This window comes from Phasianus colchicus, chromosome 5 (genome assembly GCF_987193195.1).
Source record: "Phasianus colchicus chromosome 5, bPhaCol1.hap1.1, whole genome shotgun sequence".
In the NCBI taxonomy this organism is placed as follows: Eukaryota; Metazoa; Chordata; class Aves; order Galliformes; family Phasianidae; genus Phasianus; species Phasianus colchicus.
The window spans coordinates 577,081-593,105 of record NC_143440.1 but is presented as its reverse complement, the minus strand read 5'-3'; the positions used below and the strand labels follow the sequence as shown (position 1 = coordinate 593,105).

Sequence of the window (16,025 nt, the reverse complement as noted above, 5' to 3'; positions counted from 1 at the left end):
ATCACTAATCAATGATAACTGTCACAAGGTTACTGCTAAATAGGCTTTGTAGGAGGCAGTGGTTAGGCAGTAGCCTGAAATGAAAGAGACAGAGCTAATCCTGAGATGTGAGAAGCAGCTGCTAGAGCTGTGTATGTGATGGCTCAGTGCACAGAGCACACGAAATCATGTTACCATTGCAGCTTTCCTGTTGGTTTGTTTTTTTCCCCTCATGGAGCATTTTCAGTTGTTGGTAGATATGAAAGGGCAATACCCTCCCTTCCCCACCTTTTTTCCACGATAGTCTTGGTTTTTGCAGTATTTGTTAAGAGTTTGTTGTTGATATCACTCCCCATTCTGAAGATAAGTGTGTATATATATCAGATTAAACTGAGCAATGAAGATAAGTTTAGCTTAGAGTGCTGTGTCAGTCATGACCAAGATACTGAATGTATGATAGTTTGGATAATATATTGATTGTAATTTTCTATAAAAGCAGAATCAAGTGAAGTTGGTAGCAGGAAGAAGCAGCACTTTATTTCACTGCAGAATGTTAAATACTTTTTAAATGTCCAGTTAGTCAAAAGCTTTAGTTCATTTCTGGGCGTAAACAGAAAAACTGCCAGGTGGTACGGGGATGGAAGGAACAAGAACGGAAGGACTAGAATCAAATGGTGGTTACAGGGCATCTTTATTTGGAGCTTTATTTTCTTTGCTATTCAAGCTTTCCTTTCTTCCTTGTCAAAACATGATAACATCAGTTTAACGCTTTTTCAGGTTTATAGTGTCTCTCTGCTCATAATCACTCTCATTAAACCAAAGTGTGAAGTAACAGATGAGGAATGATGCGGACGCGGTTGGGGTTGATGCTGACAGACTTTGCTGTCTCAAAGTATAAAAACATTGACTCATTTAACTGTCCTGTAGTAGATAAGTGGTAGATAATCCTCTGTGAAGGCTTTGCATTTGATTTCAGTGCAGCCTTTCAGTTTGCAGGTGAAACAAGGCCATTTGGGATGTAACAGATCCAGTAATGGTGACTTCATTGGCTGAGGTGACTTCACAGAAATTCAAACTGCAGCTTGCCTGGAGCTTGATTTTTTTTTGAGGAGCACGTAATTTAGTTTTTAATTTCAAATGTCTGTATGAATCCATTTTATCCACTAGCTCAAGCAGATGATGGGTGGCGTAGCACAGGGAAGAAACTCACCTTTGGCTAGATGACGGTGACCTTTTTTCCTCCTGTATGGTGCTCTGCTGCTGGCTCTACGTTGTACAGGGCTGTGCCCTCTGATTCTGTTGGCTGTGATGGCTGGGTTCGTTGGTGGTTGGAACTGAAGTCAAGCCTGTTTCATAACCTTGTGTTTCAAGGTCTGTCCCCATTTAGTCTTCCATGTCATTGTGCTGGAGTTATTCATATAGGTGTGGAGGAGGTTGGCACCCCGTGTCTGTGTGCTGCAGGGCAGGGACTGGCTTTGTATCGTGCATCTGCTCAACTGTGTGAGTGGACATTAGCTTGTGAAAGAGTGAGTGCCAGCGCTGAGTTTTGGTCGATTGTCTTGGCTGGGGGAGAAGGGAAGAAGTACTGAGATCTTACTCAATTGAATCTTAATCTTTAAATTAGTAAGAATGTGAGATTTCCAAGCTACAATTTTAGAAGAACTATAATCATTTTGAGAAAACAAAGACTAGGAACATTATGGCGTCAAATGTAGAACAAACTGATGTTTGAAATGATGTGTTGTACATCTGCACATATAAAAAAAAAAAAAAAACAACTTAATTTCCTAATTTTGTTCTGGATCTTACCCCCCTTTCCTTGTATTCATCTCTGTTCTATTTTCTTCCTTTTGCATCTATAATTACATGCATTATTAGAACTGGCAAGATGAGCACCTCCAGATGCATCCTACAGGAATCCAGCCAATGCTGACTCTCATCCCACATTAGATGACATGCTAAGTCAGTGAAGCTTGATTGTCAAAATCCATTCCCTTTCTACTGTGCTTCTAAACCCATCTTCTCACATATTGTTTTGACACAGGGTGGCTGATACTAAACTCAAAAAATGTCCCAGACTTAAGGAGGTTTCTTTTAGTTTGTTGAACTAAAATACTGTTAAAAGCAGTATTTTGAAATAGTGCTATTCTAGTACTACGGAAAGCTTGTCTTATTCCTCTGTCAGGTGAAACAACTCAATTGGTTTATAATCTGTCACTTTGAACCTTTCACTTTTTTTTTTTAGCATTCTTCAGATATTTGTTCTCTGAAGGCAAAAATCAGTGCACTTAGTAAACATAATGCATTTTGTACTGTTATTTCTTGCAACCAGGTAACAACAACTTTTCCTTCTGCAGAACTGCATATCCATTTTATTCATTATTTTACAGGTATCAGGCAACAGCTTGTCAACATTGCTCCTTCTACAGAATCTTTTCCTAACTGGAGAACTATACTATCACCAACACGGCCTTCCCCAGAAACTAAGACTTCCTCAGTAGCTGATATTTCTATGGGACAGACTTTGGAGAATGCAAACTTGCTTCAGATGATAAAAACAACGCTGACTGGCACACATACAAGAACTTTGGATCAAACAAACCTGTCTCCCACCCTTTATCAAGGCAGTGGAAGTAGTGCATCCCAAGAACCTGCTGAAGTTTCTGCTGAGTCACCCCTGAGGTTGTCATCTCAAGATGCAGATGAAACAGCTGGGGAATCAGGTTTGCCTCAACTTGGTATGTTTGCCCCATTATCCACTATACCATCAGTGACACATTTGAGTACAGCTATGCCATTTCAGCTAACACCATTAGAAACACCTTCCATTTCAAAAGAAAGCACATCAGGACCAGGCATGCTTGCTGCTGTTCCATCTCCATTATTTTCTTCATTGGCAATACAGTCACCTCATACCATTAACTTTTCTAAATCAGCTGCACTGGCCTTCAGAGTTCCTCTGTCTGCAGAGCCTGAAACTTCCTTCAGCACAGATTCGACCAGCTCTCAGGTTAGTGAAAGCAGAAATAGTCCTTTAAGTGTGGTCAGTGATGTAAATTCCAGTGTGGTGAATCCAAGGAAGGGTCCTGAGTTTTTGACGGGCATCATGTCTTTCAATCTCTCTGGATCAACAGTATATTTCACAAATATAGTGGGAAAAGAGTTTCCTTCAGGAAGGACCTCTTTTTTATCAGAATACTCTAATGCTCCTGTGTCAAAAATATTGCAGTTTTCTATGCCAGTAACTTCCAGAAGCGTGTTATGGTTTCTGAATGAAAGTATGCATAATGTATCTTCTACTGGAGTGAAACCCAACAGTCAGCCATTTAAGCCTCTGTTGATTGGCAGAAATAATGGTGTGACTCCTCTGTCCCCACCAGTTTTTCAGAATAAAGCAGAGGTTCCAGCATTATTCTTCCATCCTGTGGGTACTCCACATAAAATGCCTCAGATGAGTCATCATCAGTCTTCCACAGCACTTACTAATTGCACTACAGGCTCTACCACTGCACCTTTCATGTCATCAGCTTTCAAGAGCCTGGCTGAGGTCTCCAGCTCAACAGAGAGCATGTCTTCCCTTTTGTTGCCAAAATCATTTATTCCAGATGCAAAGCACGCTCACAATGCAGTGCTGCCAGTACCAGCATTTAGAAGTGAAACAGATTTTCTTTTTAGAAATGCAACACACTCCTCTTCAACAAACACAATGTCTCCTTTGCTAACTGAGACAAATGAGCCCTCTGCTAAGATCGCACACGCAAACGGTCCAAGCACAGCAACAGCCAACAAGGGTGTTTTGCAAATCCCTTTGACTGTTTTCTCGCAGCACTCAGTGGTATTTCTGAACCAGGCTTTGACAGAAGACCTCACTGATGGAGCTCATGAAGCAAATGGCATGCTGTTGCCTACTGCTGCTTCACATACCGTCCCGTATTCTGATGGCTCTCCTGTGACAAGAACAACTCAACAGTTTTTGACAAGATGGCTGCCAGCAAAAATATCCACAGACTTCAATCCTGATTTTGTTCTGCCTTATAGCTCTCAGTTTTCCAAAGTTTCTCCAGATATCCATGTGAGCAAACTCTCCAAAGAGTTAAAGCTATCAGGAACTGCTTTGGAAACGGGAATGGCTACTAATGCTGCTATTACAGGACTTTCAAATCCTGAGCTTACTGTCATGAATACATCTGCTACTACTGCTATCTCTGGTACCGTGCATCTTCCTTCTGTGGATGCAGACAGAACTGCAGATGAAGACAGAAGTATGGGGGTACCCACTGTTGTAACCCCACATGCAGACTATTCACCACCAAGAACCTTAACTCAGTCTCGTTTTACCTCTGGTCGGACTTCACGTTCAGTGGATACAGAGCAGCTTGTCTCTGTTGTGCCTCCAGCACGGACTACCCTGCCATCCTTTGTTTCCATGACAACAGTGAGAGACAGCCACGGCTCAGGTTTCTCTGGGATTTCAAGTGCAGCCTCTGAAAGCAATTTAGCTCCAATCAACTCTCCCAAACTCACAGTTTCACCTTCTGTGTGGACCAACACAGTGTCATTGTCCTCAGCTGACACTAGCATTTCTCTGGTAAAAAATTCAGTAAAAACAGCAGTAAGAGAAGTTCCTCTGAGTACTTCTACGTCGGCAACTGAGTACCATTCACTGTATTCAGTAGTTTCAGGTCTGCAAAAGAAAATGAGAACAAACAATCAGGCGCTTTTCTTTGCTCCTTCAGCTAAGTACACGCACGCAGTGTCTAGTCACAATGCTTCACGTTTACCTTTCACTGAAGCAAAGCCAGACAGTTTTACAGAATTTGTTATAGATGCATTTGCATCGAAAACATCTCCTGTCCCGTATCCATCCCTTGCTACCGTAGTTCCTGCCAGTCTGCAGAAAAAGAATGGAAACTCAGCCGAAAGCACGACTGATTTCTTCACCGCTGGGGGCGTTGCTGTCAGTGCGCAGTACGGAGCACCGCTCCGTTTACATGTGCCTCATGTTAACGATGCAGGTGTTTTTCCCAGTTCTCTAGAATCAGAAACAAGCGGTGCTGGAAAGATGGCTTTACTGGCAAAAACCTTTAACACGACACCAACGTTGGCTTTTCAGCTCCCTGACAACTTGTCTCTTTCAGCTAGCTATGAAATTGGTGCTGCCCCCAGCAGACTGCCAGCCAAGCCTCCTGTTTCTGTAAGCAAGCCTTTTAGCACAGCGCTCTCACACAGTTCTGTTACAGAAGATACTGGTTCTGCAAATTTGGAATTTATTGATAGCCAGTTAGAGTCCTCTGGTTATTTGGTCATGGCTGATAAAAATCCAGCTGCATTAAGTGTGGAGGAGTGGGACATAAGTGCTACGAGGCAGAGTCTAGATCCCACTAGTATACCTAATAACGCCACTAAGGGCGTGCCTTTGCAAACCCCTTCCATCAGTGCTCTGCAGTCAGTCATCATAACTTCTGTCCATCCATTACCAACACAACTAACTTCTGCATTTTCTTCAACAACCAACTTTACCCATTCTGTCATTACAGTGTTATCTGGAGTGTCTCCTGGTGCAATACCTACGGTAGGAACTTCAGAAGCAAAACCACTAACAAGAAAATCATCTGCAGCTTCACTAGTGCCAGCATCTTCCTTCTTGTCGCTAGGCACTGAGAACACACCTTTGCCATCTGTGATGGCTTTAAACACTCCAGTACTGACGCTAACAAAAAATAACACTGCCACAAAATTAACCTCAGTTCTCAGTTCAGTAGGAGCACATACAGATCTTCCTTTTGCAACAAGAAACACAGCTGCCTCACCTGTGGACATGACGGCTACGTTTATAACTCCTAAAAGTAGCACTGTCATGGCTTCCACGCCTGCACCCACAGCACACGTACCAAGGCAGATCAAAACAACAGTCACTGACAGCCTGAAATTCCCAAGCTCAGAAATCACCAAAACATCAACCCCGTATCCACTGACAATTACAGCAGCTTTGACATCTATTACAGCATCAGCGAAAGCAACTAGGCTTCCCCCTACCCGAGTGGGAAACACTTCTGCTCCTTCAGAAACAACAGCAGCATCAGCTTTCGCTAACATGACTGCAGCTCCTCCTCTGGATTGCCGGCTCTCCTGGAACCTTATGGTTAAAACGGGTACGTGGGGCTACTGAATTTGCTGAAAGGCTCTCTCTTGTTTGTGAGGGGCACTGGGTGGTGGATGCAAGTGCTCAAGTGTCAAAGAATGTAGGGGACTGGTGGTTTGCTGAGGGACTGGGGTACTGCGTTAGTGAAACAGGCAGATAAAGGGTATGGTTGTTAGGAATTGCACTGATTATTTTGTCACTCAGATTTTACAAAGAATGTCTTAAACAAGACTGGGAGTGTGAAGTTCAGCTGGTCAGTGCAGTGATCTAGCAGAGCCACCTAGGTGGAGGCACAGCCACGTTGCTGTAATGGTTTGGTTTCTCCTTGGCAAAGGGGTCTGTGTTACTGAAGCAGATACTATACTGACTTCAGTCTTTTGCCCTCTTTATCTATAAAAACTGTTTTAAGTATTCATACGAATACATAATTCTATCATTAAAGATTCACTTGAAAATCACTTCTAGTATTTAAAGTTGTACAACTCAAAATAAGAGGATTTTGAGCTCTCTGCATGAACAGAACACCATCTTATAGCTCTAAGAGTGATCTTTCACAGAATGCTATTCCATAACTTTAACAGCCCTAAAATAAATAGGTCTGGAGAGAACTCTTGCCCAGGCTTCCTATGAACTCCTTATGGTAGCACAGGGCAGCACCAGCAAATGTGCCTATCTGGAAGATACAAACTAAGAAGAATCGTAAAAGGATTTATGAGCATATATAATCCTAGGTGATACTGAGGGACAATGAAATAACTGTTTTTAGTAGCTGCTAAATATTTATATCTCTAGCATAATGAATGGAATAATTATTTCTGAAGGCAGAAGTAGCGTGTATACAGTATGACTGGAAATGTGTAGCTATAGAACTCTGCAAATTATAAGAGAAAAAGAAAAAGCCACTGGAAATGTTAGTAAATGAAATGTACAGACAGTTGGTAAATTGCAAGCAGTAGTAGCAGTGGAGTAACTCGTTTCTTTGTTTAGCTCTGGCTGTGAAGGAATGAAGCGGTCATCCTTTATGGGAGCCTCCTGCATAGCAGCAGCCCTGTCCTCTGGGAAGGCTGCAGCAGTCCTTCGTATCTCACTCAAAGGCAGCACTGCAAAGTCTTGTTGCTAAAGAAATCACAAGGGTTTGACTGTGCTCTGGAGCAGTGGCTTATTGTCACGAGAAGAGTGGCGACCCTGGGGACACTGCTGAGCCCCAAGTGTTCTTAGTCCCATTGGAGCTGCTGCAAGTCATGATGGCTGCTTCTGCGATCTCCGCCAACCTATCCCAACACCAAAGAATTGAAAATAGCGTGTTAATGTCTCAAACTAATGTGTAGCTTTTGCCATTTTGCAGTTCTGTTTCTGAACACGAGGAGGATGATGATCAGCAAATCCTTCAAGGAGAGTGTGACAAAAGGGCTTAACCAGGCTCTGAGACAAGCTTTCAACCAAAATGTCAGCACTCAGGTAAGCATGCCTGACTTGGCTGCATGAAGAGAAATAATAAACACTTATAACTAAGTGGCTCTTGTGTTAGTGGCTGCAACCTTACTGTGCCAAGCTGCAGGCTTGGGCAAATTTATTCCCATTTAGATGCCTTCTTTTTCCTGAGTAGCACCTGGTGATGTTGTTTATCTTATCAGCACTTATCTTATACCTTCTTGTTTCTAATATGTGATTACAAACAAACTCAGAAATTGATTTGGTTGTGTCAAAGCCAAATAGCAGGTGTCTTTGTGGAGAGGTAGACAGTAAAAGGAAGTCAGTGGGCTAGATAGTGTCAGGTATTCCAGTGTTGGTTGATGGGACTCGGTTCACCCTTCTGGCTGCTTCCTCACTCACACCCAGTACATCAGTATCTCCAGATTAGTTCTGACATGTGGGCAGTTGTGTGTACTTGGTTTTGGGTATCGGAGCGCGATGATTTCTTAACTGTGGTGTTGCCTTTTTTGATGTAAATTAAAATCAGACTGATTAAAAGTTCTGCCTGCATGCAGCTCTGTGTTTACGTAGTGGCTCTGACTGCAGAATGCCTCTCAAAGAGGAGCACTGAGCTTTTCTTCTGGAAAGCAGGCATAGATGGCACCTGCTCTAGGCTCTAAAAATACAAGGACCATTCAAAAAGCTTTGTCATTTTATTCGGAAAAATTGAAGAGAAATGCAACTTTATTTTAGGTATTTTCTGGAAAACTGCAACTAACAGAGTTTCTTCTTTTCCAGCAGTTTAGGAATAACTCTGGTTAACAGCCAGCTAGGTGTTGCTGTTCTTAGCCTTGATCAATTGTAAAAGCAGAGCTAGTAAATGGGATGTCATTGCTGTCAGTCCATTCCCATTGAAAACTGAGTGTCTGACAAGTGCAGTTCCACAGGGATAAAAATCCTGAGCAAGGAGAGAGCAAATAAAAGAGGGAGGCATGTTCATCACTTTCCAGCTAAACGGCATGAAATTCTGCAGCTGAGTATTAGAGCAGGTTGCTGGGGTACTTTTCTGTAGAACACACATTCCCACTCCTGTTAGGCACTTTGTGCTGAGCCTGAAGCTGTTATATGAGGTATGCTCATTAAGGAAGGAGGAAGAAGTAATTTTGCTCAAAATGGAGAGCATATTCTTTTACCTATATGTGAATGAAGCCTTGACCTATATTGGAGATGCATGAGTTGTCATGGCAATGCAATACTCCTTCAAAGGAGATGTGTTGCATGGGCTGGAACTAAAGCTCCCCAAGCAGTTCTCATGGTGGATTCTCATGAATCCCATGGCAGATGTGGTGCTGGTCCTGTGCAGACAAGAGCCCTGCAAGTGAGCCGTACTCAGAATGAGCTGTCTCATCAAATAGTGGTTGTATTTGCAATCAAAATTTAAAGTTAAAAAATTGTTTCCCTGTGTTCTTTAGGTGGAAATCCTGGAGCAATCAAGTAACATCACAGTTGGTTACTATGTTACACGAGGGAGACTGGTGTTTATACCAGCTGCTGTAATTGAAAGACTAATTGCCTATGGTATTAGCAATGCCACAGCAGACTTAAAGCAACACGTTCTGAGTCTTCAGTCCATTGTGGCCCTGGCAATGCCATGGAAGCCACTTCCTGCATACCACTTCCAGCTGAAGACAGGTGAGCGATGGCCTGACAGTCATGTGTTTTGTTAGAGGGGTGATGCCTGTCCTTCCCTACGCTGTCTTGCTTCCTCCCTGGTCTCCAGTGCTACACCACAGCAAGAAGCAGCAGGATGGCCTGTGCTTTGACTTCATCGACATGGTGACGGTGCCTCCAGTGCCAGCAGGACTGCTGGTAGTTTAGGAGGAATGCTGCCTTCCTGAATCACTGCCTCAGCTCTGTAGAACAACAATTTCAGTTATAAAGAGACTTCTTATATATTCTTATGTATTTATGTACGCATACATTAAATATGTATTCCCAGCACAAACAGAATGAGAATTGATATTAGAATTTATTGTATCTTGTAAAAGTCAATGGCTTGCAAGACTTTAGAGTGTAACTTCTGTTTCAGTACGACTCTCGCTTACTGTCCAGCTTTGAATAAATATGCATGCAGTGTGCTTGTCCTAACACTTTATGCATCAGTACAATGCTTAAATGATATAAAATGATCTTATGTGGCACTGTTTTTACCTGCTTAATTTGTATGCCAGCTATGTTGCAGTTGGGCATTACAGAGGCTATGCAACTAAGCACATTTGGTCTTCACAGAAATGCACTGTTCCTTTTCCAGAGCTGCAGTTTGTGAGTCAAACAGATAATATACAGTCATGCAGATTTGTTCAGACGATGGAGCAAAGGTTACAGAGGGCATTTCAAGATGCTGAGAGAAAGGTCTGGAACACCAGCAACAACTTAACAGTTCAGGTACAGCCCGCTTTGCCAGTGCTTATTGCTAAAGTTTCTGGGTTATTATTTGTTATGCATGTACTTGTATTTCAGTAGAATATATTTCAACTTAATGTCTTTGGCAGTCAGCGTGGCAGTAAGTTTATGCCTTCCTCTGAAATGAAATAGTTTTGTTTATCAGAAGTAAACTTATAAATACAAGATTTATAGAAAAACTGCTGTTTTGAAATTCAAATAGAGATGAATGATAAGGTATTTTTCCAGCTTTATATTTTTACTGAATATTCAGGCACCCCTTCTGCCTGCTCCAGTAATTCTTATGTGCTTTATTTTTATTATTTTTCACTGAACTGAAATGAGACTGTGCATTATTTCTTTACCTCTTTTTCAGATTTTGAATACCTCCAAAGTCTCTCAGGCTGTCACTCTGTTTTATGTAGTCAACAATCGAAGCACAACTTTAAATGGCACGATTTCCAGCAACCTTCTTAATCAGCTGTCAGCTGAGCTGGTGGGTTTCTATCTAACCTACCCACCTCTCACCATTGCAGAGTGTAAGTATGTGCTTCTCAACACACACCTGTAGGATCAACCACTACCGAGTTTTATATTGCAAATGCCTTCGGTTTGAAGCTTGCAGGTTATAGGTTATTTTGATGATAACTTTCTGTTATTTTAAACTTAAGTTTAAGAAAAAAGATGAGGTAGGTGGGAACTTAAAAGTTGTGGGTTTTTTTTTTTGAATGGGAGAATCAGTATCTATTTCAGTTGTGTATAGGAGAAGAAAAAAAAAAAAAGCTTATGCTGAGTTCCAGGCAAAGTTAAATAGTGTATAAAATAAAAATCTCCTCAGTTTGCTGTTTCAGAATAACCTAGTCCAACATATAAAGTTTATCTTCAGCATAGCCCTTTGCTATGTGGAAGACTGAGCCCTCAGTGCTTGGTCCAGGTGTGTGACTCAGTAGCGTGCCACCACGTTTGTTTGGTGGGTGAGCTCTACCAACATACCTCTTTTCTAAAAGTCATTGGGTATCTGCTGAGCTTCTTGCTCAGTTGATGATGTTGTGTCAATAATTCACTTGCATTTACCCAGTATGAAGAATCAGAGGTACAAAGAGTTAGATGAAGTTGTATCATACAGCCTGCATAGTGTATATCATCTCTGACTTTGCTAATTTCTCTAGAAAGAATAAAGAGATGGAGCATGTCATAATATGGTTTTCTGTTTAATGTTTTGTAAATACAATCTGTGTAATTAAGCTTGCTGTAGTGACAGATTATCTATGTACTGAAAAATATCAGTGCTCACTGGAACTGAGAGTAAATAAACCTAATAGGTACATTTGTGCATGGCAGTGGTGCCTGGTTAAGTAAGAGCATGTTTCAGCTGATCTCAGCATTAGGTAAAGTGTCTTCATGCAATACTTACTAAATTTGATCTGCTGTGCTCAAATACCCCTAAATACCCCCTTCTGATTAAGCTTCTGGTAGTCATCAAAGTCATTGATAATGCTGTAACGTTGCCTTTGTAGTTTGTAATTTTTCATTTTGCAAGCACTAGCCAAACGTCTTTAGGATCAGAATACTCAGCTGAACAGATCTGTAGCTACAAATAAAATTAATAAGGTCCTTGTTTATTTTGTGATTTTCCCCCTCTACTCTGCCCTGGTAAGGCCTCATCTGGAGTACTGTGTCCAGTTCTGGGCTCCCCAGAACAAAAAAGACAGGGATCTCTTGGAAAGAGCCCAGTGGAGAGCCACAAAGATGGTGAAGGGCCTGGAGCATCTCCCTGTGAGGAAAGGCTGAGGGAGCTGGGCCTGTTTAGCCTTGAGAAGAGAAGGCTGAGAGGAGACCTGATCCAGGTTTATAAATGTCGTTGGTGTGGGGGGCAGAGTGGCGAGGCCAGACTCTCTTCAGCAGTGTGCGGAGACAGGACAAGGGGAAATGGCCAGAAACTGCAGCATAGGAAGTTCCGCACCAATGTGCGCAAGAACTTCTTTAGGTGAGGTGACGGAGCACTGGAACAGGCTGCCCAGGGAGGTGGTGGAGTCTCCTTCTCTGGAGATATTCAAGACCCGCCTGGATGCCTACCTGTGCGACCTGGTGTAGGGATCCTGCTTTGGCAGGGGGGTTGGACTCGATCTCTGGAGGTCCCTTCCAACCCCTACGATTCTGTGATTCTGAGAAGAACTAGAACGGAAAAGCGAGCACTGGGGAAAGGTGCAAGTTACCTTTTTGCAAATATATCATCTTTACAAAACAGCCCAACTGTAATCATCTCATGCAGCTCTTCATCAGGTGCCTGCCCAACAAACAATTGTGTGGTGTATGTGATCCCTCTGCAGAGCGAGGGGATGGAAATCCCAGCTAACCCTGGTGGTCATGCGAATGTTTGAAAAAGGAGCGTATGTTAATCTGAAGATGTTACTTATCCACATCGGATATTTGCAACCAGATGGCTAGGTGAAAATGCCCACTGATGAGTTCCACTGCAGCAACAGATGTAGTTTCAATTTAAATCAGACTTTCCACTACTTGGTGCTTTTTACAAAAGGCAGTGCAGGCATGTGCTTGATAGTCAGCAGCTGTAGGAGACACTTTGTCATGTCTCTGCCAGTCCTCGGGTGTGATGAACTGATCCAACTGAGTCTTTAGCAAGTGCTCCTTTAGCAAGTAATGGCTTATATTTCATTCTGGAGTTCTTGGTTTTATTCAAACGGCACAGGAGGTATACAGCAAATGCGCGTTCTTAATGTGTGCATAGAATTTATGGCTTCAGACTGATGGCACGCGTTGTGACAATGTTTGCATTGACAAGTGTTTTATGCTTATTCACGTGGCGGTGCAGTGGTTTCAGTTTATCAGACCACTGTTGCTGTCCTGTTCAGAGCATGCTGTTTCCCCCTGGGCTCTGCAGCTCCCCCAGAGCCCTCACAGTCTGTAATGGAAATGTGCAGCTCAGGACATACAGTGAAATTCCTTCTCAGAGGCAGTTACTGTGCATGGTCACATATTGTACAGTGTTTACTATTTCAAACCACTGTGGAGTTCAAAAATCCAAGTAACTTATTAGCAGTGTATCAACATGGAAAGCAGAGACATTTTCTGAAATAAGTTCCAAATAATAATGCTTTTCACCTTGCATAAATCTATTGAGAAAAAGCTGATGTGCATGAAGAATTAGCAGTGTGTTGAGCTTCACAGCCTCGCACGCTTTTGAGATGCAAAACATAAAGCATCAAAATAGCAGACATCAGTTTCTCACAGCTGTAAGCACATATGGCAGTAATACCTTGAATGCTGCAGTGTGTGTTGTGATTTCAGTGTGCCTGTACCCCACTCTAAGCCATTTTCACAGTTTTGGTAATCATGTTTGTAGCTCATGTGGAACTGTATTCTGGTTAATGGAAGCTGACGCTCATTAATTAATAATATTTTATATTTAAATTGTGGTTTGACTTAAGTAAGGATTGAATCATGGAATGACTGTGGAAAGTTCTCTTATATTCCTGGGGGACTGCTCGTGTAGAGAAAGCAGCAGAGATGTATATAACATGGAGATATGCTTATCATATATCATCTTTAGTAATAGGTTAAAAGGTAATCCTTGGTTTTATTCACAGAAAGCGCACTAGCAGATATTCTGGCAGCAGCAGATATGTTCTGTGTTGTGCAGCAGCACGTATACAGTTCGCATTTCATGTCCTTTTTCAGATGGAAGAGAATCTGTAATCCTGAAATTTGTGTCTCTAGATCTTCTTCCTTGGTTGAGCAGTCATGTAACTATCTTTATGGAAAAGCTATGGAAAAGGTCAATCTTATTTATTGATGTCTGGCTGTGTTGTTCAGGGACATAAAATGTGTGAGATGTTGGAATATTACGAAATAATTTTGACTTTTGTTTTAAAGCTTTGGAATATCCAAACCTTGACGTCTCTGAGTCAACTAGAGACTACTGGGTGATCACAGGTACTTTTTAATCTCCTTCTGTCTTCCACGCGTTTGAGAGAATAACTTTTAGTACTCAGCTGTAGTAACACATCTACAGTGTTTTTATATACAGTGATTTTATATAAAAATAAGTGGCTGCCCACTCTTGCATTCAACTGGACAAATGTATCTAAAGTTACTCTTGGACACAGCTGTGATTTGTCATCCTGGGCAGAGAACTTCCCTGTGTCCAACACCTGCCTCAGAATTTATGCCATTTTGGGTTTCAGTGTTTAAAAGAGCAGCTATTTTCGGAATTAAAACACGTTGGTTGTTCTTTTCTGCGGCTTGGATTTGAATCTGAAATCAAAAGAGACTTGCAGACGAAATCCAGGAAGAAAAAAGAGGTGATCTGTTAAGCCAAGGGAAGCGTGTTAGAATCTGCTGACTGAGTCTGGGAACTTTTTTTTTGCCTGAAATTTTAAGTGCATAACATTCTGTGTATAGAAAAAAAGATGGTTTCACTGGTATCAAGTTCCCCTTCAGACATGTTTTGACTTAAGAAGTGCTGAGTGAACAAGAGACAGAGAGACCTTTTTTCCCAGATATCTTTGAGTCAGTAGATCCAGAAGCCTTCTTATCAGTGTCTGTAGCTGGAGTTGTTTAATACTCAGAGGAGTGAAGGAAAAGGTTGCCTGACGTGAAATGGCTTAAATTCTGTAATCTCCTTCCAGTATCCAGTGTGACCTGGTGCCTGTTATGTCTGCTCGTAATTTTCAGGTTAAAAATAAATTTTTGCAGAGATGATCATCCTCTGAAGTGCAGCTCCCCCACTGATGCTCCACTTTTTGCCTTTGTGCACTTACAGTGGTGGAATACTATTGGCACTACAATGGAAACAATGTTTTCAAAAAAAAAAAAAACTCCTCATGATGATGCCAGATGAATTCTTAAATAACACTGAAAAATCATACGTATTTATGAGCTAAATGAGGGTGCTGTATCACTTATTTTAACTCTGTGTAAGTTTAGTGTGTATTTTATTTTACATTCATTAGCATTTAGGAATTGTCTATTCAATGATAAATGCTCCCAAATAGAAATAATCTTAAACAATTGTGTAGAGCTTCAACTTCAGATTTCAAAACTGCTGGGTGAAAAAAGCCTTGCTGTTTGCCTAGCAGGAGCATCCTTTGATAAGCATGAAGCCAGACAGCTCCCAAACTGGTTTTACTGACCTTTATGTTGGAGATTATGGATTAGGTGCTTTTCTGAGCCATTTTGGTAAATGAATGGCTTAGAACTTTTTTTTTTTTGGAAGATTTAATTCTCTGAAGCATCACTGGCATTCACTAAGAACAGTGCAGCGAGTGAGGCAGGAGCACATCATATCTCAGCAGAGAATCACTGAGAGGGCGGAGCTCTCGTGAGCAGTGTCCAGTTATTTTTCTTCTCAGCCAGTTGGTACATCCCTGTCAAACAGGTCTGCAGACCACGCGTTATTTAGTCTATCAGTGTGAGATGTGCTGATGTGTGATTTTCCCCACTCCCGCAGTTATCCAAGGGGTTGATATTGCGTTACTGGGGCTGAACAATCAGAGCTTTGCGAGATTGATGGAGCAGCGCTTGGCCCCGCTGTTCATGATGTCCCATCAGCAAGGAAGACGCTTCAAACGTGCCACCACTGTGGGCAGCTACACTGTGCAGGTGATCAGTCCAACATCAGTTGCACCTAAACGTGCTTCATGAAGAGCTTTGTCTGGGTGCATGCTGCCTGAATGTGTGGGCAAAGCTCTTCTGCAGCGTTGGGATTTCTGTTGTCATGAGCGCCAAAGGAGCACGTGCAGTACGGTGGCATCAGTAATGGGTTCCTTCTGCTGAAGTCAGCCTTGTTTTCATGCCTCTCATCTCCTAAAAATTGCTACTAGCTTATCGATGCTAATCAATATTTTGTCTTTGGCTGCTGTGAAGATTGATACAATATATGTATTTTAGCATGAAGTCTCCTATTCAACATAATGAGTAGTTCTGATTTTTGTTCCCAAGTGTGAAAAAAAGGTGTTTCTTAGCTCTTCCATCACTGGGATAACTCAGTAAGGGTAGAACTTTGCCTTTTTGTTGATAAAATGTGTGA

The 16,025-nt window shown here is 41.9% G+C and overlaps 1 protein-coding gene across 8 annotated transcripts in view; it reads left to right on the top strand.

The window, feature by feature from the left end:
- The window catches only part of KIAA1549L (KIAA1549 like), a 109,205-nt gene that overhangs the window by 37,733 nt on the left and 55,447 nt on the right, over window positions 1–16,025 (top strand). For 2 of the 8 annotated variants that reach the window (XM_090142076.1, XM_090142075.1), the window contains exons 2-8: window positions 2,370–6,131; window positions 7,467–7,579; window positions 9,007–9,226; window positions 9,846–9,979; window positions 10,353–10,515; window positions 13,871–13,930; window positions 15,447–15,598. In XM_090142076.1, the coding sequence (XP_089998202.1) occupies window positions 2,370–6,131; window positions 7,467–7,579; window positions 9,007–9,226; window positions 9,846–9,979; window positions 10,353–10,515; window positions 13,871–13,930; window positions 15,447–15,598 (4,604 nt within the window). Of the gene's footprint in view, window positions 1–2,369; window positions 6,132–7,466; window positions 7,580–9,006; window positions 9,227–9,845; window positions 9,980–10,352; window positions 10,516–13,870; window positions 13,931–15,446; window positions 15,599–16,025 lie in introns of those variants that run through there. The other 6 variants (XM_090142077.1, XM_090142078.1, XM_090142082.1 and 3 more) reach the window with 5 other exon arrangements.